The following is a 25,181-nucleotide window of genomic DNA, read 5'->3' on the forward strand; positions in this document are numbered from 1 at the left end:
TGGAGGGTTTGCTGAGGTGAGTAGCCACACTGGAGAAGCTCGTGGGGGAAGGAATTTGGGGCAGCCTCTAGAACCTGAGGGCAGCTGACAGCCACTAAAAAGTAGGGGGACATCGGTCATACGCCCAGCTATACAGCCCCAAGGAGATGAATCCTGCCAACAACCTGAAGGAGCAGATTCTTGGGAAGTAGATTGTGCCCCAGACGAGCCTCCACGTGAAATCCAGCCTGGCCAGCGCCCTGACGCAGCCTTGTCAGACCTGCACAGACGGTCCAGCCGAACTGTGCTCACACTCCTCCCCACGGAAATCGGTCAGATAATAAACGCATGCTGTTTTAAGTCACTAAGCTTGTGGAAAATTGTTATGCAGCGATCGTAAACACACACAGGGAGGTTCAGTTTTTAATCCTAGATCCCCCGGAAGTTGTGGGACGCGCTGTCCAACCCAGACCTGTCGACTCCCAAGTCTACGTGTATGGGGGCCATACCCTGCCCTGCTGTCCCCAAGAGGTGCTTTCAAGATTGCGTGAGATCCCAGCCTGCGCTCCAAAACATGCCGTAGCGGAGCTCCTCCAGCCGCTCAAACCGCAGCTCATCCCTGACCTGGCCCACCTACGGGATCTAACTACCTTTCCACGTACGCCGCAGCTGCCTGACGCAGCAACAAGAATAACGGGTCCATCTCGGGCCCTGTTCGAGAAGTGTCAGAGCTCGGTGGCCCTGGAAGGACTTCCTCGACACGTGGGCTCCCACGCACATTCGCTGCGCCTCACGCTGGGGCTGGAGGTGTGGACGCTTAGTTAGGTACTCGGTGAACTGGTTGGCAGCAGGCAAATTGTAGCACTTTGCTTTCAATGATTTGCTGTTCAGTGGCATCAGTATAATACCCATCCGTGTCCTATTAATCAGAGTGGACAATCGTCTAGTCTTCTGCTCCCAGAATTCCCTGAGAATATCAACGTATGAGAAATAATTACGGCATTAGATATGGTGCTCTGCACTTCTATTACTGTCTGGTGAAGGCATTTGCAAACCACATGAATCAATTTACTACAATAAAGGCAAAATGTTATCTAAGAGACAGATGGAAATAGCTCTTGTATATCAAGGAGATGTAAGACTATAGTAGAGTAGTTCACCCACCCAATATCATTGTATCAGCAACCAGAACTCACAAATTTCTCTTTACAATAAGCTTTCGTGAAAATATTTTCCTTATTTCACTATATCCTCCTATTAAGGTAGATGGAAAAAATCAATACAGGGATTGATTCTTTTGTAGGGATACAAAAAGAAAAGGGAAATAAATTCATGTATTCTATTTTGTCATGAGTCTTGTTATAGTTGGAAGCATTTCAAGAAGCAAATGTTAAAAATAATGACATTAAACAAGTGCATATTTTATAGCTTGTTTATTCACACATTTGGTAGCTTAATTCTTATTTGTCATAGGTCTACCAAGTTCAGAAACTTACTATGTACCTGGAAAGAATACAAAGGTAATAGAAATAGGATCTCTGCTTCCAGAGGCTTTCAATTATATGGATCTAAAAATAACCACACAGGCTAATTCAAGGCACAGCCAGCCACTGAGACATGTCTAGCCATTCTTACACAAATATTTCATCAGTACACATGGACACAGAGAAAAGCCTGGAAGGAAGTGCATCACAATGTTAACTGGGTCACCCCGAGATGGTGAGATTATATGTAATTTTTAAAAATTATTTTTATTTCTCAAATAAAAATAGTCCTTAAAAATAAAAATGAAAGCTCTTTTAAATAATTACGTCTAACACTGACTAAACAGATTCACCAAATCCACCAAAACAATGGATGTACACTCATTCTTTGAGCAAAGAAGCATTTAGGGGGAAATAAAGAATATTCACAGTCCCATATTCTTTCTTTTTAATTATGTCTTCTTAAAACAGTAATATCGGCAATAGCACTTAAGCGTTCCTTCATTATTTTCCCCTCAGCAGCAGCTCAGGCTTAACTTATTTTGTTTATGCTTCGACTAAAACTTGAAAAATTTTCTAGGAGTGCATTCTCTGAAAGATTGGATTGTAACGCAGCACCTTTGAACCGGTTTGCACGAGCGTGGGAGGAAGGGTTTCTGGGATTGAGAGATGGGGAAACAGACGGCAGCGGAATTCAGCCACCGATTCAGGGCACACGTTGTAGCCCCATTAGAGGCTGGGGAGGAAGTGGTTCTGTTCACCCGCACGCTCCGTGGGCCAGGGATCACGTCTGCCTCATTCACCACTGGAGACCTAGCACCTCAGACAGTACCTAGCACACGCCGGGGCCTCTAAGTAGTTAGGAAGTGATGCAGTGAAGGAGAGAAGGAAAGCAGACTTTCCCTCCATCACTTTGGAAACCTCTCACCTGGATAATAACAGTAACCTGCTCACTGATCTTGTCCTTCCTACTTTTGCCCCTCTATAGTCCATTCTCCATACAAGACCCAGAATGACCTTTTTAAAAACAAATAAGGTTCTAAAATTAGATCGTGGTGATGGCTGCACAACTCTGTAAATAGACTAAAAATCACTGACTTGCACAATTCAAATGGGTGAATTTTAGGGTGTGTAAATTTGATCTCAATAAGGCTATTTAAAAATTGTCATTCCCCCACTTAAAACCCTCCACTGGTTCCTCCTGTTTCACTAGGATTCACCAGGTTACTTATGGTGACCTGCAAAATCCTATCCCATGGGCTCTGCCTACCTCTCCATCCTCTCCTCCCACCAGCCACCACCTACCTCCCACTAGGCCTTAAGGCCTTGCTCGTGCTCCTAGCTCTACCCACGCTACTCTTCCCCATAATATTCTGAGTGATACCTCTTAGCATTCAGGTCTTCCCGCCCCAGCCCATGCTATTGCCAAACACCCACCCTCAGCTCCACTTTCTATCATGTTTTTATAGCACTTCTCACTCTCTGAAAATTATATTGTTTCCTTTACTCAAACACAAATTCGGTGAGGGAAGAAAATCTTTTTGTGTTTACCTCTGAAGAACAGCATCTGAGGCACAGAGTAGGTACTAACAAATGTCCATTAAATGTTGACTGCCTGGTTCTTGCACAGACAGTTCATTCTGCCAAGCCTGCCAGGAAAAAACTAGTATCTACCTTAGTATAGCTTTATATGGAAAAAAACATTTAAAAAATTCTTACTGCTTTGGAATGATTATTTTTTTACATGCATGGCAAAACTAGCCAGCTTCTGTCTAGGAAGAGCTAGGAATTAAAATTAAAATGTTAATATTCCACTATACAAGCTGTAATTATAATGCCCCTAAAGTTTCAAACCTACTTACTTCGGGGGGTTAGGAACAGGGTTGGCAGGTCTTCTAGTCCAGATGATTACTAAAAGCAGCTGGATCCTTACAAAAACACGTAGGCCATAAGAAGTCATTCTCATTTTACTTTCCTTGTTTAGAACTCTCAGAAAGCCATGGTAATGTTTGTAAAATACATACGTAATTACAAAGAGTTTTCCTTTTACTACCGCACTCTTGGTAATTATAATTTCAAGAATGATATAGCTCAATCATAGCCACACCTGCTGAACCACTTCTAGTAACGTCTAAGAGTCCCATAAGCTTGAGCTGCTTCAAGGTACTTCCCCATGAATTCTCATTTGACCTTTGCAACAGCCTACGGGAAAGAGAAGTGTTATTATTAGTACTTTTTTGAGGAGGAAACAAAAGTTCAAAGAATTAGACTTGTGCAAGATCCCACTTGTTAGTAAGGAGGGATTCTAGCCAAGGGTTCTTCTGACAAATCACTTGCCTTTTCTTCTTAAGGCCTCATCTGAGAAACTGTAGCTGTTCCTACATATTATGTAACAAGAAGTATTAGCAATTGAAAGTGCTCCAGGGAATTAAGAGTTGGTAATAGGATTAAGAGGGATTTGTATTCAACTAAAACTGTTTACTCTATTTTAATAATCTGTATGTTCCTAAGAAGTCCTCAGTTTGGCCTTTACTGTCACAAATTACACACATACAGGGGCGCCTGGGTGGCGCAGTCGTTAAGCATCTGCCTTTGGCTCAGGGCGTGATCCCAGTGTTCTGGGATCAATCCCCGCATCAGGCTCCTCCGCTGGGAGCCTGCTTCTTCCTCTCCCACTGCCCCTGCCTGTGTTCCCTCTCGCTGGCTGTCTCTGTCAAATAAATAAATAAAATCTTAAAAAAAAAATTACACACATACAGTGTAACTTATCTGTTGTAGCCATATTGACTTATGGAAATATCATCAATGTTTAAACAATCTCTTTTGGATATTTTTTGGTTTTGATATTTTTAATGATTGTGTTCCCACTGTTTATAAATGGTTTTATAAGCGATAGGTTGAACTTTTAAAGCTTTTCAGAAGGAAAACAGGTTTTAATAAGTAACACTTTATATCAGGAAGTATCTTTATACCAGCACTTAAGAAATACTTGCTTACTTCCACAGAGTTTTAAAAAATCACGTGTCAGAGATTTTGTGATTTTACATTCTACATGAAACTCATTGATACCAGTTAATTGATAGCCTTTTTTAAACCCACAGGATGCCTGTTATTTCTGTTCTAGTTCTTACCATGCATTAATTTCTCTAAGTCTTTGATACATCTGTCAACCTAATCTTCAAGGATTTCTCCTTAAGCTCTAAATACTTAGCATTCCCATCAAGGCCGACAGCTTCTCCAAAGCAGTTCCAAACCGAGCATACCCTTACATAGACACCTAAGTGTTAAATCTCTAGAGACGCCTCTTGAGCTGCTATTCCAGCTAATAAGAATACATTTTGATGTAAAGAATACTTAGGGGAAACTGTAACAATTTCTTCCTTGAAAGTTCTGTTGGTTACTTGGGATGAGAAAAATCCCTCAACCAGTTTATTCACTATTCACGTTTTACTACTATTCTTCACAACCAAGTCATTTAAAAACCAAGCAATATCTAAGTACCTTGCGTTTTCCTTTCTTTCTTTTTGCCTCTCCTTCTATCCCAGTCTCCTCTCCCTACACAGCTCCACCTCCTCCACAAAACTGTAGTTTTCCTTTCTGTGAGTAAAGAACGTTTCAGTCACTCACTATAATGACCCATATATATATTCCTTGCCTTTAAAACTGAGTAACCCGTATAGATATCATTAGTCCAGTAAGTGATTTTCATAAAGGACCTGAGGGGTCACTAGATCTCAAAGCGCCCTCTGAATCAGAGGTTTAGTGATGTCCTGCAATTTTTAGATTAAATATACTTTACTAAGAACCAACTGCTTAAAAGTTTGGAACATATATATCGTAGAACTAACTTGCTGCTTCATCAGCATATGTATCTGAATTAAAAGTCATCTCCTGGTTCTGTTGTGTGAGCCACATACACAGAGATAAACCATGAGATGCAGAAGACGAAGTAAAACTCCCAACACTCTATTAGGAAACACATGCGATCTCAGTAAGCCCAGCAGTGACAATGTTCTCCCAGAACTGCTAACTTTTGCATACCGGCTAATAAACTTTGGTTTGAGCCCCACCTAATGGCAAATAATGTTTTTTTAAAAATCCTACTTCGCTTTCTGAGGCTTGCTCACTTTCATATTTTATATTGATTTAGAAAATGTTCTGCTCTTTATTGAACTAAACAGTTCTATTGAAAGAGCTCTTAAAGTGTCCAGTTTTAACAAGATTAAGTCCTTTCCATGCCTACCTTGGAAGGATAAACTGCCTTTTATAATGGGAAAATGCCCCAGTGAAATGAATATTCCAAAAAACTCTACTCCATCCTTAAATATTTAAATTTAGGGGCGCCTGGGTGGCACAGCGGTTGGGCGTCTGCCTTAGGCTCAGGGCGTGAAACCGGCATTATGGGATCGAGCCCCACATCAGGCTCCTCTGCTATGAGCCTGCTTCTTCCTCTCCCACTCCCCCTGCTTGTGTTCCCTCTCTCGCTGGCTGTCTCTATCTCTGTCGAATAAATAAATAAAATCTTTAAAAAAAAATTTTAAATTTAGCCTCATAATTTAGAAATATGTTTTTAATTGAATCATTTTAATTACTTAAGGTTCTCAAACGCTTCTGCACTGCGTATCTTTATAATAACCAGTCACAAAGAAAACAGCTTATCTTCCTGAAAACATGGTACTTATTAGAACTAAGTAATTTAATATATCTAAGTAGCTGCTAAAACCAATTCTGAATGAACAGTGATATGCACACTTTTAAACCATACGTGTTCAGTGTTTTCAAGGGGTCCTTGCCTCAGCCTACTGTTTGCTTCACTTTGTGAGTCAACAAAGAGGCAAAATATTTGGGACAGTAGAGAGCAAAACCAATGTTTTAAGAAAAAGTATTTATTATTTACACCACTGAAATAGTCCCGTAAGAACAATATACATCATGTTTATTTGAAAGGATCAGATTCCTTTCAAACACAAGAACTGTGTAAAGCAATACTGTCAACACAAAACAGTGGTCACATTACATATCTGCAGGCGTAAGCATTGCAAATAATTTTTTTTTAAATCTTATGGCTAAATATTTTCACTGAAACACAGTGTTTGCACTTAGACAAGATACAGCTGGAACAGAACAAAAACTTTTTGTTCATGCTTTTTAGGGCTGAACCAGTGATATGTCCCCTTAAGAATGTATTGCCTTTAATTGCTTTTCTGACAATGATTTTAGGCAGAAGTGCCTCCACTTAGCCACCAAAAAGAAATAACTTTTGTTCCTTAGTTTTTATTCTTCAGTCTTGTGTTTTCTATTTCTCATACTATGAGACACACTTGTATCACAGCTGACGTTTTCCAGTTTTACTCAAAGAACACAGACACACATATAGACCAAACTGAGACAGCTCAAAACTTAAGAGATGAAAATAGTACACAGTGAGAAGAGAAACTGTGTCTATGACAAAGGAATAAAAAAAACTCTGGTGATTTTAAGCATACCAAACTAGGTTCCTTACGCAAAAACTTTTTTTTTTTTTTTGGGTTTTAAAGGGAAAAGCAGTAGTTTCAAGATGGGTTTGGTCTTAGATTTAGTCAGACAACAACACAATGAGACAAAAACACAAGACATAACTCATTTCCAAAGCCACGAAATGACAATGTTGAGTATACATTTTTGTCCACTTTTGTGTGTGTGTCAGGGCGGGGGGGAACTCAGTACTCAATGCTGGAAAAATTATTTTTCAAGAGTAACAGGATATTCATATAGGGGAAAAAATGATTTTTGTTTTAGCATATTGCTAAGATCTTCAAAAAATATAAAATTAAATTTACAAAAAACTGGAAGACCAAGTATAAGCAGTCTGATATTCGCTGCAGTGTCCAGCACTATCATAATGATTTCTAGCATAAAAGCAAGAAGTTTGTGATCTCAAGTATCCTCAATAACTGTTAGTATAACTTGTAACTACTGTCCTTGCTTCTTTGACAGATACCTGCAAGAAATAAAATAAAGATGTCTAAGCTGTGTCATGATAAATTCACAATAACAATCTCTCCTCCCAAAAGCAATTCATTTTAATAACAAAACTCCTCCGAATCAGTAATAATTGTTAGTAATTGCTAATATCTGTTGATTATGTGCCAGCCACTCTCTTAAGTACAGGTATTAATTCATTCAGTCCTCACAAACAGCTCGAAGAAGAGCTTTCTTTTAGACCTTCTTCCTATTTTACCAGCACGAAGAGGCTAACAACTTACCCAAGTTCAACCGGCTAGAAAGCGGCAGAGCTCAGATTCAAAACAAGGCTCTGGAGACTGCACTCTCCCTTCGTACTGCCTGACCACCTAATGTGAAAGTGATTATCTTAACAGTGTAACTGCCCAAAAGAACCTCAAACTCATTTAAAGATCTTATTTTTCTTGCGGAAAGACTATGGGAAACAGACACTAAAGGACTCTGATCAAGAAGGTAAAGATACAAAGACGTTAATTTACTAAGTAAACAATTTTCCCTTCGTATTATTTTATAGGAATCTACCATTAAATTCAAATTTTTACATTTCTATTTCTCACATTTACAAACTACTATACTCAGTAGTGTGGGGGGTGGGGAAAGAGCTCTTAAAATCAGAAGACGGGGACATGTTTTAACAGTGCAAAACTTGCTCACTTTGTGGCATTTATTATCTCCATGTCTTTGTTACACCATCAGTAATTTGGAGATGAGGTAAAAATGCCTGCCTTACCTTCCTAACAGGATTAGGAGAATCATCTAATAAGAAGCTATATGTCAGAGTGATCTGAAAAGCCAAACTGTTGTTATTACATGAACAGTTTCTTTTGTTGCTGCATTAAAGCAAGTAGAACTCTAAAAATCAAATTCCAAAAAATTACTTGCAGTACACTAGGGAATCCTGTCCACCTCCTCAGAGGTTTTCCCTGCTTCAGAATCTTGATGTTCATATGCAGGCCATCTGTAGATGTGTGCATACGTTTGTGCTTAGGAAAAAGACCAGAAGACCACACATCAAGATGGTAATGGTGGTTCTCTTTGGAAAGGAAAATCATTAACTAATTGTTCCTCTACTGGATTCTAGTCTTCTAATTTTTCTGCTGTACAGAGAGATTACTTAAAGAGTGATTTTTAAAAGGAAACTTTTTAGTGTGATTTACTTTATCCTGTCTTTATTTTATAGTATGAGAACAGGGACTAGCTTCCCATATGATTCACAGAAGAGTGACCTACCCAGTGTCACAAAATAATTTATAAGTAGCAACACGAATGTGTACCAGTCTCAAATCCTCTCTCCTAGAAGTATTAAAGATCTTAAGAGATACAGGCTATGAACAAGGTAGAGGTTAAGATGAAAGGGAAAAATACTTTCAGGGGAGATGTCACTGCACTAGAAAATAGTTTTAGAATTCACCCATCTTAAATAAAAGTTCATAACTGTGTATACCAGGGTCACCAGACAATGTTTTCATTCACTACTGTGAAAAGAAAATGAATAAGCAGTTAGCACTTACCTTTCCCAATATTTGTGATTTAGGTCCAAAAAGTCATCTAATTTTGCTATCTCCTTGAGGTACTGAGTTAATTTTAAAAGTTCTTTGTCTTTATCTCGATTTAGGTGCGCTTTCATAAAAGGCCTTATCTGTTAGAAAACAAACATGCAACACTTCACATTGCAATAAGGAAACTACCACAAATCTACACCTCTCATTCAAACTCAGTTAATGAGATGAAAATATTACTAAGGGTATTAGTACTAAAAATGACTTTTGCGCTATCTCAGTGTAATAAACTGATAGTCTGTGTCTAACGTTTACCGTGTCAAGTTAAGAGCCCTTCCACCCTATGTACCTTGTGTTATCTTTTCGGTCTGAACCTGAAAACACCAACTTTCTTCCAGCACGTGGGCCCTCCATGGCTTCTTACTTTGCAAAACTGCTAGATTTTTTCCCCTTCTATCAATGCAGCTGCTTTTTACTAAATAGATAACTTAAATTACGCCACCCAATTTATAAAAAGTTAATCTAAATACAAGCTTGATCCAACAGGGGAGTGAGATAAATTTTAACAATGATCTTCATTTCAGTATTTTTCTATAAAATTTTATATAGCTAAGATATTATACATTTATGTAACATGTCCTCTCACATTTTATCACAAGCATTTTTATCATTAAAGTCTCCATAAAAATATTTTTTAATTACACAAGAGTTTTCCCATGAAAAGTCTATTTTCCAAAATTTTAAGGATGATATGTTTTATGATGAAAACTATTCACTTCAAAAGCATAAAAGTAGATGGTAGACAGAGTAGAGAACTGTAATTAGTAAGGGCTATTAATACCTTGACTTGGGTGGTAATTACATGTGTTATCTTTATAACGATTTGTTAAATAATAAATTTTAAGCACTTTCCTTTATGTCACAGTTCCAATAAGGAGTTCTGCTTTTTCTGACATCAGCTCAAATATCTTTATAAAACTCAAGACAGCCTTCCAAAAGTTTTTAATTAATTTCAGATGAAATGATATTCTGGGATTTGCTTCAAAATATTAGAGAGGGAAGTAGGTAGGGTACAGAGCAAACATAATCATCTATGAATTAATAAGTTGTTTAAACTGAATGATGCATATGTAGGAGTTCCTTATATAATTCCTACAGTTCTATTTATATTTGGATTTTTTCATTTTATAAAAGATATTTTTTTAAAAATCACACTCCTAAAACACATATAAGGACTGAATAAATTGTACTTAGTAAAGTATTAATATATCCTTACTTTGATTTAGAGAAAATGCAAACTGCTTATTAGTTATGAATTTTACACAGTAACACTGAAAAGCAGATGTCACTGGTTGAGAACAATGAATCCAAAGAAGTCCATACCCTATCAAGAACAGGAAAGGTTTTAAATATTTCTTATACACTTTTTTGTTACTGGAAAAACGCACCACCATTTTTCCATATGTTCTACTCGCATCAGAACAGCTTGGTGCCAGGGATCTCCACGGCTGTCGGTCAGCCAGGCTCCCACACCGTGAAGGGCACCAGAGTGAACCTGTGCAGAAGCGAGCACTTGTAGGTGCTCCCGCTCCCAAACAGGCAGGGTGGGCACTGCTGTTTCACAGCAGTAGCCATGAATGTGGGAGATTAAGAGAAGATTCTCTTGACGAATCAGACCCTGCTTAAGCCCTGGGGCTGGAAGCACAGAGGCATGAGATCATGACGTAGTGAAATGAGTTTCTGCATAATCTTGGGCAATACTATAATATTTCAAAGTATTCTTTCATTCAAATAAAAATTGTAAAGACAACATGTTAACTTTTAAACTATTAACATACAATGTACAATGTAATTCCTAGTTTACCAAGGCCCTGCTAAGTTACTTTTCCTTTTGAAACATGTGGTTGTAAGCACTATTAAACTGCGAAACTAAAATACTCCTATGACTCTGGATCTAAAAGTTAAACTAGTTAGGTGGAAAAAAGTCTACTATTTACTTAACTAACTTCATTTGTTCTAGCATAATCACTTCTTACTGTACCATTCTTGAAAAATGATCTCACTAGCAGGGCAGACAATATACATGACCACTGTAGTCTCCTATCAAAAAACAGTTTTAGGAACTTAAGATGGTCTAGATTATCTGCGTTCTCTTACAGCATCGTTCCCTTGTATAAATAAAAATGAAAATTTCAGAGTATCGATTTATCCATGACCAAAACGAAAGTTTTTTTAGTTCAATACTGTATTCATAATTCACAATGCCTTCTATATTCTATGTCAAACCTTAAGATTAGCAAACTTATATTATTAGAAGTTTACTGTTCTAAAAATAAGCAGTCATCTTTAAGATCTCTGTGAAATCTTTTTTGAGACTTCTGTCAAGAACATTATGAAACCATGACAACAAAACACAGTAAGAACAGTTCTCAATTTCAAAACTGCTTCTATGTCGATGTGGGCAAATCATTAATAGCTACCTTCTTAAAAGAGGTTTTCAAAAGGAGACATGGGAGAAATTATCAGTGGAATGTTTAAAAATACCTCTCCTGAATTAAAATTTGGGGGGTTGTAGACTTGTATTTTGAGAAATTCCTTCAGTGATTCTATGGAATGTCTAGTTTAAAAAAGAAAAAAATCCTGCTCTAAAGTAACATGAAGAACTAGAAATTCATATCATCTCTGTATCCAGAGGTAAGTAGGGCCCAAATGTGGGCTGGGAAAATGAGCTTTCTTCTAAACAGATATGAAACTAATGATTGTATTTTTTTTAAGTTAAAACTTTCCTCAAAAAATCATTCTTGAACATCATGACTTCACCGCTCTTCTTGACAGGTATTAACCATTGGTTTCATAGAGAATTAGGTTCAGAGCAATTGAATCTTTTCTCAAGAATTTATTCCTATACCTCACACTTGGTAAACTACACACAAGAAAAACACTTCTCCCAAAGCCTCAAACAGAAACCGTTTTTAAAGAGGAACATAACCACCAATCCACCTCAAGTACTTTTCTTCCAAGTCAATAGCTTCTATAATTGCGGCAATTCACTACGAAGATCAGCATTCTGTCTCTAACCTATCCTCATACACTAAAGACCACATCCAGAAATGCAAAGTTTCAAATTTTTATCTTACCAATTTTACATGGCTCCTAGGATTAACTGTTACTATCGTGCCTATACAAATTTGCATATGACTTCATGCTAAGATCACCACTGGCCTAGGAATTGAGTCACTTAGATTCTAACTCAAATTCTGTCATTAACCAGTTACATACCTGATTTTGGGCAAGTTACATATTTTCTGATCATCAGACTGTTTATATATAAAGTTACGAAGGTAGACAAGATGACAGAGATTTCTAGCTCTGGTATTTTATAACTCTAAGATCTCTAATTGCCCTGTATGAATTTTCAAAAAACCTTAGTTTCAGTTAAAAAGGGAAAAATAAATCCACACTACCAGCTTTCCAGCTAACCAGAACATCAGAAATCCTAAGATTTGTATCCCTAATAAAATGCCTGTTGCTTTTACAAAGTGATGCCGAAAGTCAATGTGAGTAAGCCCACGTTGTTCCATAGAGCTAACTAAACAGAAAACACCTGGATGAGTTGGCAAACCAAGAAGATATCAATGTGGGAGAGAGAATGTTCAACTATATATCAATTTTTCGAAATATGTAAGCTTTCTTGCCTGTGACCATAATACAGTACTTCCGAAAATTGATCAAATTCAACAGTGCTCAAGCTCTACCACAAATTCCGGATTACATAATCCTAGCAAGTAAAATTACGTCTTACCTTTAGTCCATTCTGTGGGTTCATTAGAAAATTTCTTCCTATGTCATCAAACATTATGGTGTTTTTTTTGCTGTAAAACTCCGAAAACTTTCCCCATATAACACCAAGAGGCTTTACCTTAGAACAAAATTTTACATTTAATTCAAATTTTATCAATAGCTCATCCTTTCTTAAAAGCAGAGCTAGCTCAACATGCCCAAACCACGTCAGAGCACTCCTTTCCCCCTGCAGGACAGTGACGGCTGGCTGCGTGAACAGACCACAGCTGAGATGCAACACACTTTAAAGCACAACGGATCTCACAGTGTTAACTTCTGAAAGGTCTGCTCATGTCTAACTAAACCCGCTATAAGACTTTCCCTAGTTTTAACGTGAAGATTTGGTGTCAAAGGAGAAGGAATTATTTAAAATGTAAGAATTTAAAGTAATTGTTTAATTGTCTGCTGAACAGTCACATGACTTCCTGGGCTAATACATGCCCCTCAGAGCTTGAGGGTCACATGGGTCTGTTTTCAAAACTAGAAAACCTTAATAACGAACAATGTGCCTGGTTCTATTAATACAGAATTTAAATATTTTGTAGAGGAAAACAGATTGTCTTAAATTCAGTGGCACAGGTACACAATTTCTAGAGCAACTGGTTAACTTCAAAAGCATTATAATTTGTAAATTCTTACTTTTATTTCAGAGTTGTTAAAATGAGCCTTCAAAAAGATAACTCCTTACATATTCATATCTGTTGGTACTTGCATAAAGTCTCTGTAAGACCACACAAGAACAGTAGAAAAAGACTAAGTGGCTAAAGGGCCAGGGGAGGAAGACTTTTCATTACATACTTTATTTTTATTTTTGAATCATATAAGTTTATTTCACACATTCAGAGAATTTTTTAAATAAATTTTTAGAAGTACTTTTTGCTGAAGACAGGAGTCTCTTTTATGGTAATATGAGATTATATGATAATAATTATAGGAGATTAAATGGTAAAAAATAACTGGTAACAAAAGTTGTCATTTAAAAATGTTTTTCTTTTTCTTACTAGAACGTCTTTTAATATAGAAAAAGCCTTTTTTTCAGTGTCCTAGCTATTGCAAAGAATGTTACTGAAATTATTTTATTATTTAAAATATTTTAATTTTATTTGCCTTAGTTTTTACTCTTTTTTTACTACTGAAACAAAGCCCCTAAATACTTCAAGACAAATATGAAACTGACACAGTAAGCCAGATTCTTCATTTTCTTAGCTAACAAAAGCTTAAAGAAATAGGACAAGAGCTTTAGTTTATAACACCCAGGGTTAAAATCCTACATCCTCTTAAATAGTGCTGTCATTTTTTTTTTTTTTTAAAGATTTTATTTATTTATTTGACACAGAGAGAGACAGCCAGTGAGAGAGGGAACACAAGCAGGGGGAGTGGGAGAGGAAGAAGCAGGCTGCCAGCAGGGGAGCCTGACGTGGGGTTCATCCCAGAACACCAGGATCACGCCCTGAGCCGGAAGCAGACGCTTAACGACTGCGCCACCCAGGCGCCCCAGTGCTGTCATTTTCTAATTATGTCAAGTGCCATTTGTTCCCTAAAACATGGACTACTTTCTTCTCAATTAAAGAAATAATACTCGCTGACTGTAGGGAAAAAACCTGAAAACACAGAAAAGCACACAAGAAAATTTTAAATTACCTATAATCCAGTCATTACCAAGGATATATTTACCTCCAGTCTTTTTTTTTTTTTTTAAGATTTTATTAATTTTAGAGAGAGAGAGACTGCAAGAGCAGAGAGTGGGGCAGAGGGAGCAGAAGAGAGAGAATCCCAAGCAAACTCTGCACCTAGCAGCCCCTATGTGGGGCTCGAGCCCAGGCCAGAGATCATGACCTGAACCGAAACCAAGAGTCCAAGCTTAACCAACTGAGCCATCCAGGTGCCCCTCCTCCAGTCTTTTTTATAAACATCAACAACTTTAGAGTTCACAGATTTTTTGTTAAGGGGAAACCTGAACCAAGTAAGGGTTAAAAACTATTTCTAACAGCCTGCAAATACTGCTAAGTAATTCTTAAACTTTAATGATGTATCATAAATTTTTAAATCACTAAATATTCTTTTACATCAAATGGCTGCATTCCATTTTATGGATGAACAAAAATTTTTATATCCAATTCCCTATATTAGATATTGAGGATTTATTCATTTTTTCTTATATAATTATCATACAGTGTTATATCAGTTTCACGTGTACAACATAGTGATTTGACAATTCTATACACTACTCAGTCCTCACCATGATAAGTATAGTCACCATCTGTCACCATACAATGTTATCACATTATTGACTATATTCCTTACTCTGTGCTTTTATCTCCATTACTTATTTCACAACTAGAAATTTGTCTTTCTCAATCCCCTTCATCTTTTTCACTCATCCCCTTACCTATCTCCTCTTTGGCAACCACCAGATTTATTTTTATTTCTCTAATTTTTCACACGACTACGTTTAACATTCCCCAAACTTTTTTTTAGTGTTTAGATTTTATAAATGTAGTACTTTAGTAAGTAATAATGTTTTTCCCTTGATGTATGAAGTATTTCCTTTATTGAATAAATCTCCATGCGCTTAAAGGATTCTGTTTATGATTTTGACAATTTCAATACAGTCTCCTCCACGCCTTCATAGTTTGCTAAGTTCTCCCCAATTCCTATTAGTTCGTGTGCTTCCCAAAGGTATAGACCATGTCTCCTCATCTCCAACAGTGACTATCACAACATCTTCGAGTAAGAGTTCTTACTCTTTATAGTTACTTGATGAGTAGACAAAGAACTCTAATCTTTTTAGCCCAACCCTTTTCTCTGATGGTTTTTGTTCCTCTTCTCCAGGGTTACACAGACATCATACCAAAGTACATGCATCATGGTATCTGCTTTTACTTCTCAGTTTTATATAGGGCAGGGTGAGTATGTTTTGGTTTGCTTCTAGTATCTTCCTTGATGATATTCAGTATTTTTTCTCACCTACTCTGATTTGAGCAACACTGTGCTGCCGTCATCATGGGACAATTATCCATGACCATTCTTGACAGTCTTGCTCAAGATCCTTAATTCTATCATTAAACTCCAATCTATTAACCTTACATACATCTTCCTAAGTCAAACTCAACTGATACTTTACTATCCACTCAGATGTACTTCTCAACTCTTTCTCTACTTTTCTCCATCAATATATATATATATATACACAAAAAGTATATGAGAAAATAAACAAGTCTTTAAACAAAAGTAAAATGATTTCTTACATCTATTAATCCTCTCCTTGGAGTATGCACTGTTATCATAGCAGCACTGTCCAACATGAAGGTAATCTTATAATTCGCATTTGTGCTCACTCCCAGCTCCTATAAATACAAATATTCATGTGGTTAAAATATAATAATATGAAAAATTCCAGGCTTTCTGGATATTCCAGCTACAATTTCCCCCAATGCCAACTTTCTACCCTACTGGCTACCACACCTTGCTCAACAACTACCAAGGTTTTAGTTTCGTTTAAGCCAACAAATGGTAGTCCAAAGAAAATAAACTAGAAACAGATTACTTTCCATTATATATTTCAGAAGAACATCACTTCTTTATTACACACCAAAGCAAAAGAAGGGGCGGGGGGAGGGGGGAAGCATTATTGTAAAATGGGGGGGGGGGGAAGGAGATGGAGCTCTGCTGTACTTTTTCTTGAAAAAGACTTAATTACACAATATATTCCACCATCAATCAGACTTTAAACACACCTCTACTCCTGATAATGGCATTTGTTTATCTATTAAACACCCTCCAATGAGAATGAAATTAATTCAACTTGGAACTTCTAAAAAGACAAATGCAATTTCAAAACATTCTTAAATGGATTGTCTAACACTTACTTTCATTTTAGCTTCAATCCACTTCATATTTGTTGCAGCTAAAATATGAAGAATGATAATATGATACAAATGAAAAGCCTGAACTTCATTTAAAAATTTTTTTCTTCTGTATAAGTTTTCGAAGCAAGATTAAAAGTTCAAATGCATCACAAATAATTCCTAACATATTTATGGTAATTTTAAGTATTTATAAAAATAAACTTACTTTTAGTACATCAACAGAGAACTAAGAATTTTAACAACGTTTATCTAAAAGATACAGGTAACCAATGTTCAAAAGAATTCTGAATCTAGGAAATTTATAAATCAGGACCTAAATTCCTGTTTAAAAACAACCCTGACACTATTCTCTATGAATCCACATTTAAATATAGGGTGCCTGGATCTCCAATTTACTTCCATGTTCCCACAGCCACGCAATGCACTGGCATATATGTCAATATAAGCACGTTAATGTCATGTGCCAAAAGCTGATGTTAAAGATCGCTAGGTACAATGAAAATCAACATTTTGCCAGACTCAGGAAACTTAGTGCTCACTGAGTCTAGGAGCTTTTAACAATGAGACTGAGACAACTAAATTCATAAATTCTATCTGTTATGTATCTGCTCATTGTCAGACACCCATTGGTTTTGAGATCACTGATATTAAAATTCAACCCTCAGTTTTATATGCCCTTCTGGTCCCAAGTTACTAGACTAAACTACATGGCTATTATCAAGTAAAATGTTTAAAAAGGGAAAAGGAGTTTAATTGTTTACAGCATGTGTATGAATGTGTATGTATTTTTTAAAAGACAAAAGAGGTACCCAAGTTCTCAAAATAAAAATCTTTAGCACACAGGCACACACAAACTGGAAGAATCACCTTATACTGAAAACTAGTCAGCTGAACTAAAATTTTAGAGACTGATATATCTACAATGACAACCATCATGAGATAGGGAAAAACAACCTTTTAAACTCAGTATCTCCTTTAGGTCTACAATCCCCAGATGAAAAAAATAATATTCATAGCTAATAAAAAGGGTTTCCAATTAAGTGATTATGATATGTCAGACATGGTACTAGTTGCTATGCTGATACTTTTATTCTTATAACTACCCTGTAACACAGGTTTACTTATGCTCATTTCTGATGAGGAACTTAAAGTTCAGAGATATTAACTGACCTGCCCAGAATCACAAAGTAAGGACAAAGTCGGAATTAAAACTCTAGCTTATTTAGCTCCAAAGTGAAGTGCCCTTTTCAACATACTACCATAAAATATCATAATTTACAAAAATAACTTATTTTAAATATATGATTGTAAAAAAGTTCTCTAAATTTCTAAGTCTACTTTAATAACATTTAGAGGAAAAACTTTTTTCTCAAATGTCATCTCAGGTGTCAGTTGAACAAAAATTTGTTCCCAGGAAGCTTTCTTCCTTGTATCTTATCTTAAATACGTATTTTATGACATGTATTTAACTATATATTTAATCTAAATGGCTGTGAACTTATATTAATACTGAATAATGGAGATACTCTGATTAAAAGGAAAAGTACAAAGGAAATTTAAAGATTGAAATAACAAATTTGTGCTCACTCATCAAAACCTAGTACAATTAAACGTATTATTTTTCATGATGAGATTTTATTTAATTCACAATCAGGATAGCTCTTTTCTGCCTACGGCTTGCCAAGAGCAACTTTAAATGTTTGGGAGGAGATAAGATATAAATTAATACACTGCTTCCTTTCTCAATAAAGTCTTGCCACAACAAAATGTCCATTGAACTAAACAGTGTGATCAGTAATGTAGTAAATTTACTTTTTGGAAGCAAACTCATGATCTTATCACAGACCTGTAAGTTCCTGGAATGGTCCACAGACCACAATTTGAGTAATACTGCTTTAGTCCGTTTAATTTTCCTTAAGTTAATTCATATTCCTTTATTTCTGAAGAACAACATCACTGTGATTTTTTTATACGTCTTTCTCCAAGTGTTTTGAAACTAGAGTGATAAAGAAAGGATAAAGCAACAATATCCTGAAGCATCAAAGATTCTACAGCAAAGATCAGAAAGAAAAATTCCTAATCAAGGTGGGGTCTTACGAAAATAAGATCATTTTTATTCTGACACCATAACCTACTCTCTTCCTGTATTTAACTACTTCAGTGGTATTGGCAAATATACATGTAAGTGTACATTGTAATGCAAGAAAGTCAAACACGTTTCATCATAAATTTGCTAAAACAAATGAAACATGTATCATATTTAACCACAAGACATTTGAAGTCACATTTTATAAAGCAGAATAATTGACAGAACAAGATTATTTCCATGGAAATCTAAGCAAAAAATATAGCTTACACCAAATAACAATGTCATAATCCTCATATGCAGATGTGAGGAATTCATGAAGATATGGTCGCATTAATTCTACTCCAGTCTCTGCACAAGACCTATGATCTAAAAGGAAATCAGTCATAGATGATTACTAGTTTGTTATCATGGACAAGTACCTGATATCAATGAAAATTATGAAATGTAATATAAACATTCAAATGCAAACTACCTGAGACTGAATTACATTGGTTGACAAATGGATGTCTTTCAAAGCACACAATTTAATACCACTGCGATTCAATTTTAATTAACTGATTTTGTTTAATTTGGAAAAGGCAATACCCAGAATTCAGGCTTCTATAGTAAACTGTAAATTAAGTTTTCATGTAGTCTTTAAAATACAGATGTTATTTTGTGACAAGAAAAACAAACTAGAGCCACCTATACTCACTTAAGCCATTCACCTTCCAGATATAATCACATTTCACCAGAATGATAGGCACAACTAACTTCATAATCAAATTTTAAAATAAGTATACATTAACTTATGACCTGTACTTAAAGTTTAGGATTAGACGTAAATAAATTCATGTTAATATCAGGAGTTAACTAATCAGTTCTTAGCAATATTAGAGGATGAAATAAACATCTTTCTTTTTTGCTGACATGAGAAATTTTAAAGTAAGATTTTGCCTTGAACACAATTAAATGAAAAACCAGGGATGAAATATCAAAAATGATTTTTAAATAATTCCCCCAAAAATGTAATAATTAATAGAGAATGATGTGGTTAAATTAAGATACATCCATAAATTAAAGTAGTGGTGACCAAAAAATATGTATCTTTAATTCACAATGAATAATAGCAAATGACTGAGATATTCAAAATATCATTAAGCAAAGGTAAAAAGGATATACATACAAACACACCCTGAAAGATACACTTCAGAATATAAGAACAGTTATTTTGGGGGTTTGGGATTACAAATGACTTCAGTATTTTCTACAATGAATGATATACTTTCTATAATAATAAGAAAAGCTTTCAAATATTTCATATTGGAAGGAAAAAATAAACGAACAAAAGGAAAAAAAAAAGAGTGGTTATGGGTAACAGAAGATGAAGCACAATTTTAGATGACTTACCAAATAATGTATAATCAACATCTAGTACCAAAAGCTTTTTCCCTTCCCTGGGAGGATTCAAAATTTCCACTTTATACTCTTTTACTCTGCGAGAAATTTTCAATAGGTTTTCTTCCCTAATGGAAAAATAAAATCAGGTGAAATATTCACTTTTTGCTCACATTACAACCCATTTCCTTTGATAGTATAAAGCACTTACCTATTTTCTACTTCAACTACTTCATCTTCAATATCAAAGTCGTTGACGACATCATCATTGTCAGGAGGTGGACCTAAGACATCTTCCTATTAAGATGAAAAACAGCTTTGTTTTACCAGATTGTCTTTAACGTAACAAATACATGCATAACATAAAAAGCAAATAAGAGATACAGTCTGAGTTCAAGAATCTTTCAAACACACACTGTGAGAAAATTTCCACATTTTATAATTCATTATATATGTTCACTGGGCAGATTTACCATGTTAAATTTGACCATTTGCACTACTACTATGCTTATGGCTAACTATATACTAACAAGTTCCCTAGTATTTGTTTTCCGCTGAGTTAACACCACATACACTGTGAAGTTTTTATTTTTCACTGACTGCCAAACTGACAATTTTACCACAATTAAAACCATGATACAACAGTGTAATATAAATCATATCTTCAAAGGGACAAATGGTAACAAAAGTAAACATTTACCAAGCTCTCCTCACGAGTTCCCATCATCATGATTTTAGTATTTGGTTTCAGTTTGAGAGCTCCAAGCTTAACATCATTTTCTGCAGGTTTGCCTACAATACAAGCAAATGACTGTTTTCTCACTAAAGTTCAGGTGCTGGTTTCACTATTCCATTATACAAAACCCTAACATTAAAAGGTTTGGTACAAATTCCACAGCAGTTTTTTCTTTTTTCCTTAAATTAACAAACTGTCACTGCTGAATTAGCAATGTCTAACACACTAAGAAGTAGCAACTAATACAAGGTTTGATTCTTTCCCCAACTCCATCTCAGAGGAACACCTTTATCCAACCAGCTGAACAAAATAAATTCATGTTTTATTTTGTTGTTCAAGATGAAGATGTTTTCCACAAAGTCTTGAACACTGAGCACCTAAGATAAAACTAGAGATTTATTGCTACCCCTAATTCACCCTTCAATGATATGACAAACACCATGAAAGTCCCTTTCGGACTGGATATGAACACTGCCTATAATTTTTAAATCATCATTTTAAATCATTACTTTTGAAGCAGAAAAGATAATTTAGGGAGAGTATAAGAACAAAGCTGTAATGAAAAAGCTGTGCTAGAACACAGATGTCAGAAATTACACTGCTTTACCTGAGACTTCCGAGCCAAAAGTTTAACACGCAAACACCAACTGTCAGAGGAATCAAAAGTAATCTTAATAGTGGTGGTATTTTCAAGTAATTTTTAATATTCTTATTTTCATCATAAAACAATTTTAGGAATATCCTTAACAAAGGAATCTCCAAGGAGAAAGACTTATTAAAGAGAAAAAAATAACTAATATAAAAATTCATAAGTATATCAATGCAAAAAATTTAAAGTGAGTAGAGAATTACCTTTAACTTTGAGTCCAAGTAACTTTTGGCGTTCTGGCAGCACTCCTGTAAGGGTCTTAAGAAACTGTTTGAGATCTAGCACGGTATCATCTTCTGAAAGTGTGGTCACTGAATATTCCTGTCCACCCCATTTTACGATGATAGGGAGAGCCATCCTTGAAACATATGATCAAGCAGCTTTCACTCAGAAAAAGATACCTAAAAAGAAAGGGATATACAAGTAAACAAGTTAAAATAGATGTATCAAAGATGTAGCCAAACTTGGAACTAACTTTAAGGAGCAATGCAGTTTGAGTCCTACTTTACAACTTGATGGTGGAGAAATAACATTTTCTCCTTACAGAAACGCCAGAACACCAAAAGTAATTAGGACTCAAAGTTAAAATTCTCCTACCCTCCCAATTTTTGGCTTAAAGTTACTACTTCTAATACTCTGTCCGATTCTCCCTGTTCGACTGTTAAGCTGCAATGATCAGCTACCTATCCCTCCCTCTCTGTTTGACCAGGTTTATGCTACAGGTAAATTCCTCCATGATGGACTAGTCGTATTCATTTAACACTTGAGAAGTAGCACAGTGAGCTGTTAAAATGAAAACTCTAGAGCCAGAGTACCTGGGTTCAGATCTCAGCTATCCCATTTATTAGCTATTTGACTTTCGAAAGTTATCAGACTCTTAATGTCTAGGTTTCCTCATCTGTAAACTAAGGATGAGAATACTACCTACTTTGGAGTTCTTATGAGAGTTAAATTAGCTAATATTTATAAGTCACATAGACCTGGCACATAGTAAGCACTACATAAATAAGTACTGGCTAAATAAGTTGTCTTAAAAACTTGAGCTGAAGTGTTCCAGGCACTGTGCTAAATAAAAAGTACTGCCATTATGTGTTTTATATTTAACAAATTGTACAGTTTTTACGCAAAGTCCTTTAACAAGGTATATAAGAATTGTCCCTCTTTTACAATTAAGGAAATGGGACTTCAGAGAGGTTAAGTAATCTGCTCATGCGCACATAGTTGGTAACAGAACAGGTCTTCTGACTAAATCTCATGTTTCTTCCCCTACAACACAACTGCCTCTCTTGAATTGGAACCTACAGGAGGCAAGGTGCCAAAGATCAGTAAATACAAAACCCACAGGCACAAATATAAGCACACAAAGATTAAATACTGGCTGCTATTCTCATCAACAATAGCATGTAGGTCACTTCCCTTCTAAAACTTACTATCAGTTTTCCTAAGTCCATCCCCCCCGCCCAGGTCAGAGAATTGAATTTCCTAATCCCCGTTTCCAAATGCTATTGCTTGTTTAATGAAACATTTGATTGCATTCTCCCTGGATTATGACCAACTGCAAGAAGGCAAATCGTGAATCATAATATGCAAAAATTACTTAGAAACTTAAGGTGTCTTCAACATGTCCACTAGAAGAGAGCACCATAAAATCACTTATACTTATGCTCTTATGTTTATACCTGCTCTACTGAAATTTAAATAAAGTGCTAATTTAGGGCAATGTATTCTGTTAGAGATAGCTTGCTCTAACAAATGTTATGATCCTCAATAAAGAGCCAAAGAGACCTTTTGAGCCAAACTAAAATATGGTTTAAATATTATTTCTCTGTGACAGTGGGAATAAAAATGAAAATTTACATGAGCTGAGAATGCAAATAGCACTAAAACAGTTTATGTTGTGTTGGAGGTCGGGAAGAGAGTTTGGAGATCACCTGAGCTCCAGATAAGCCTGGACAAGTCATTTCACCTCTAGACCAGTATTCTCAAAGTGTGGTCTCAGATCAATCAACAGCATGACCCTACTTGGTAACTTGTTAAAAATATAATTGGGGTTGGAGAGAAAGGACCTAGCAATTTGTTTTTTAACAATCCCTGTCCCAGCCTTCCCCTCACCCCATTTCTGAGACATACTAAAAGTTTGAGAGCCAGTGCTCTAGACTCTTCAATTTTCTCAGCTAAAAAAGAAAATATGCCAGATGGCATGGGCTCTGCATGCTTAGTAAAGTAGTATACAAATGTTATACATTGTACACCTACACCACTAGTGGGATTCCAAGTTGGCAATTGCTCTAAAGGACCAAGCATAACAAAACAAACACCATCAAAATTTTAAATGCATAGTCCTTAAAACTGCTTTTGAACCTCATTTCTTCAATATTCAGATCATTCACAATGGAACACACAATGCAAATGCCTCAGTCCTTTTATGTTTTCACATTTAACCTTCTTTCTCACACAATTCTAATACTTTGTATCATTCTAGACCCTATCAGATTTATAAACCGAAAAATGATTTGGGGGTGGGAGTGGTTGGCAATTAAACCCACACAAGTAAGGATCGCAACTTTATGGTGAACCTAGGGTCAAGAACAGCTGTTGGGGTTAGTTCTTCTGTCTACCATACTGCACTGACTTGCCTACTCAATTCCAAAATTCCTACCTCAAAATGAGGCGATATTTACTTAACAAGAACAGTGTTAACGCGCGAGATAACACCTGTGACAGCACTTCGTAAACTCTAAAGAGCAAGACGAATGGTGGCGATGACAGAATAAAGACAACATGCTAAACAATTTATCTCACTTGATTTTCCCAATCCTGATCTAACAACTGTCGTCTTCATTATACACAGTAGAAAACTGAAAAAGAAAACAACTTGTCCAAATACACGACTAAAAAGTAGCAAAGGCGAAAATTTGAAACTAATAGCAGCAAAAGTTAACACCTTGGGAATTCAGAGGTTAACTTTTCGATAAGCCTACAGCACAGACGCAGCAACCGCGAGGTAGTGCAGAGGCGACAGCTATGGGAAGTGAATGGTCTGGGACAGCATACAAGCACAGGAGAGCCTCAAAAACCCCAGAGGCCCGATGCCTTCACTAGGGAGGGTGAGGAGGAGGGATGGACAAACCCCAGAGGAGGAGGAATGAAGTCTGGGGACGCAAAACCCACTGGGGCTCGGGAAGCCCGCGACACAAGCCAGAAGGCCGGATGGGAGGGCGGAGGCTCCTCCGACGAGCTGGCCGGAGCCGGAGGCCTGGGCCGCAGATTGGGGCAGACGCGGCCCAGGGCGTCCACAAGCAGCCTCCAGCCCGCCGCGGCCGGCCGCAGTGCAGGCCGCGTAGCGCGAACAGCAGGGCTGCGCTGCGGTCCCCCGGCCCCAACGGCCTCTCCGTGGGCAGCGCCCCGGGGTGCCCTGCGTCCCCTCACCTGGAGCGCGGCGGAACCCGCAACAGAGGACGCAAGAAGCGGCCGCAGCGAAACCGAGGGCGACCGGAAGTGAAAAACGGGGACCGGAACCGGCTAACGAACCGGAAGTTCAGGTTTGAAACGGAAACGCCCTGGAGACCGCACGGCTCCTTCCCGTGTTGGTCTTTGGTGGGGGGTAATCCTAGATAACCACTGCCAGGAATCGCCTCACCCGGCGTGGGAGCCAG

General features: G+C 36.7%; 1 protein-coding gene across 3 annotated transcripts; it reads right to left on the minus strand.

Moving 5' to 3' along the window:
• Positions 1–1,397: 1,397 nt before the first annotated feature.
• UBLCP1 (ubiquitin like domain containing CTD phosphatase 1) lies at positions 1,398–25,090 on the minus strand. 3 transcript variants are annotated; one of them, XM_045792016.2, is made up of 11 exons: positions 24,955–25,090; positions 21,729–21,926; positions 20,841–20,932; positions 20,352–20,437; positions 20,153–20,268; positions 19,031–19,129; positions 16,675–16,712; positions 16,054–16,152; positions 12,768–12,884; positions 8,978–9,105; positions 1,398–3,665 (listed from the first exon to the last, which is right to left on the minus strand). In XM_045792016.2, exons 2-11 carry the CDS (start codon positions 21,880–21,882, stop codon positions 3,539–3,541), a joined length of 1,056 nt encoding a protein of 351 aa, XP_045647972.1. In that variant the 5' UTR covers positions 21,883–21,926; positions 24,955–25,090; the 3' UTR covers positions 1,398–3,538. The 3 variants fall into 3 exon arrangements, with proteins under 3 accessions (XP_045647972.1, XP_045647973.1, XP_087723946.1); XM_045792017.2 differs by lacking the exon at positions 1,398–3,665 and adding an exon at positions 6,332–7,443 and having other exon boundaries at positions 24,955–25,088; XM_087867820.1 differs by lacking the exon at positions 1,398–3,665 and adding an exon at positions 7,453–7,795.
• Positions 25,091–25,181: the final 91 nt, after the last annotated feature.

This window comes from Ursus americanus, chromosome 15 (assembly GCF_024610735.1).
Source record: "Ursus americanus isolate L20-20 chromosome 15, mUrsAme1.1.p, whole genome shotgun sequence".
In the NCBI taxonomy this organism is placed as follows: domain Eukaryota; kingdom Metazoa; phylum Chordata; class Mammalia; order Carnivora; family Ursidae; genus Ursus; species Ursus americanus.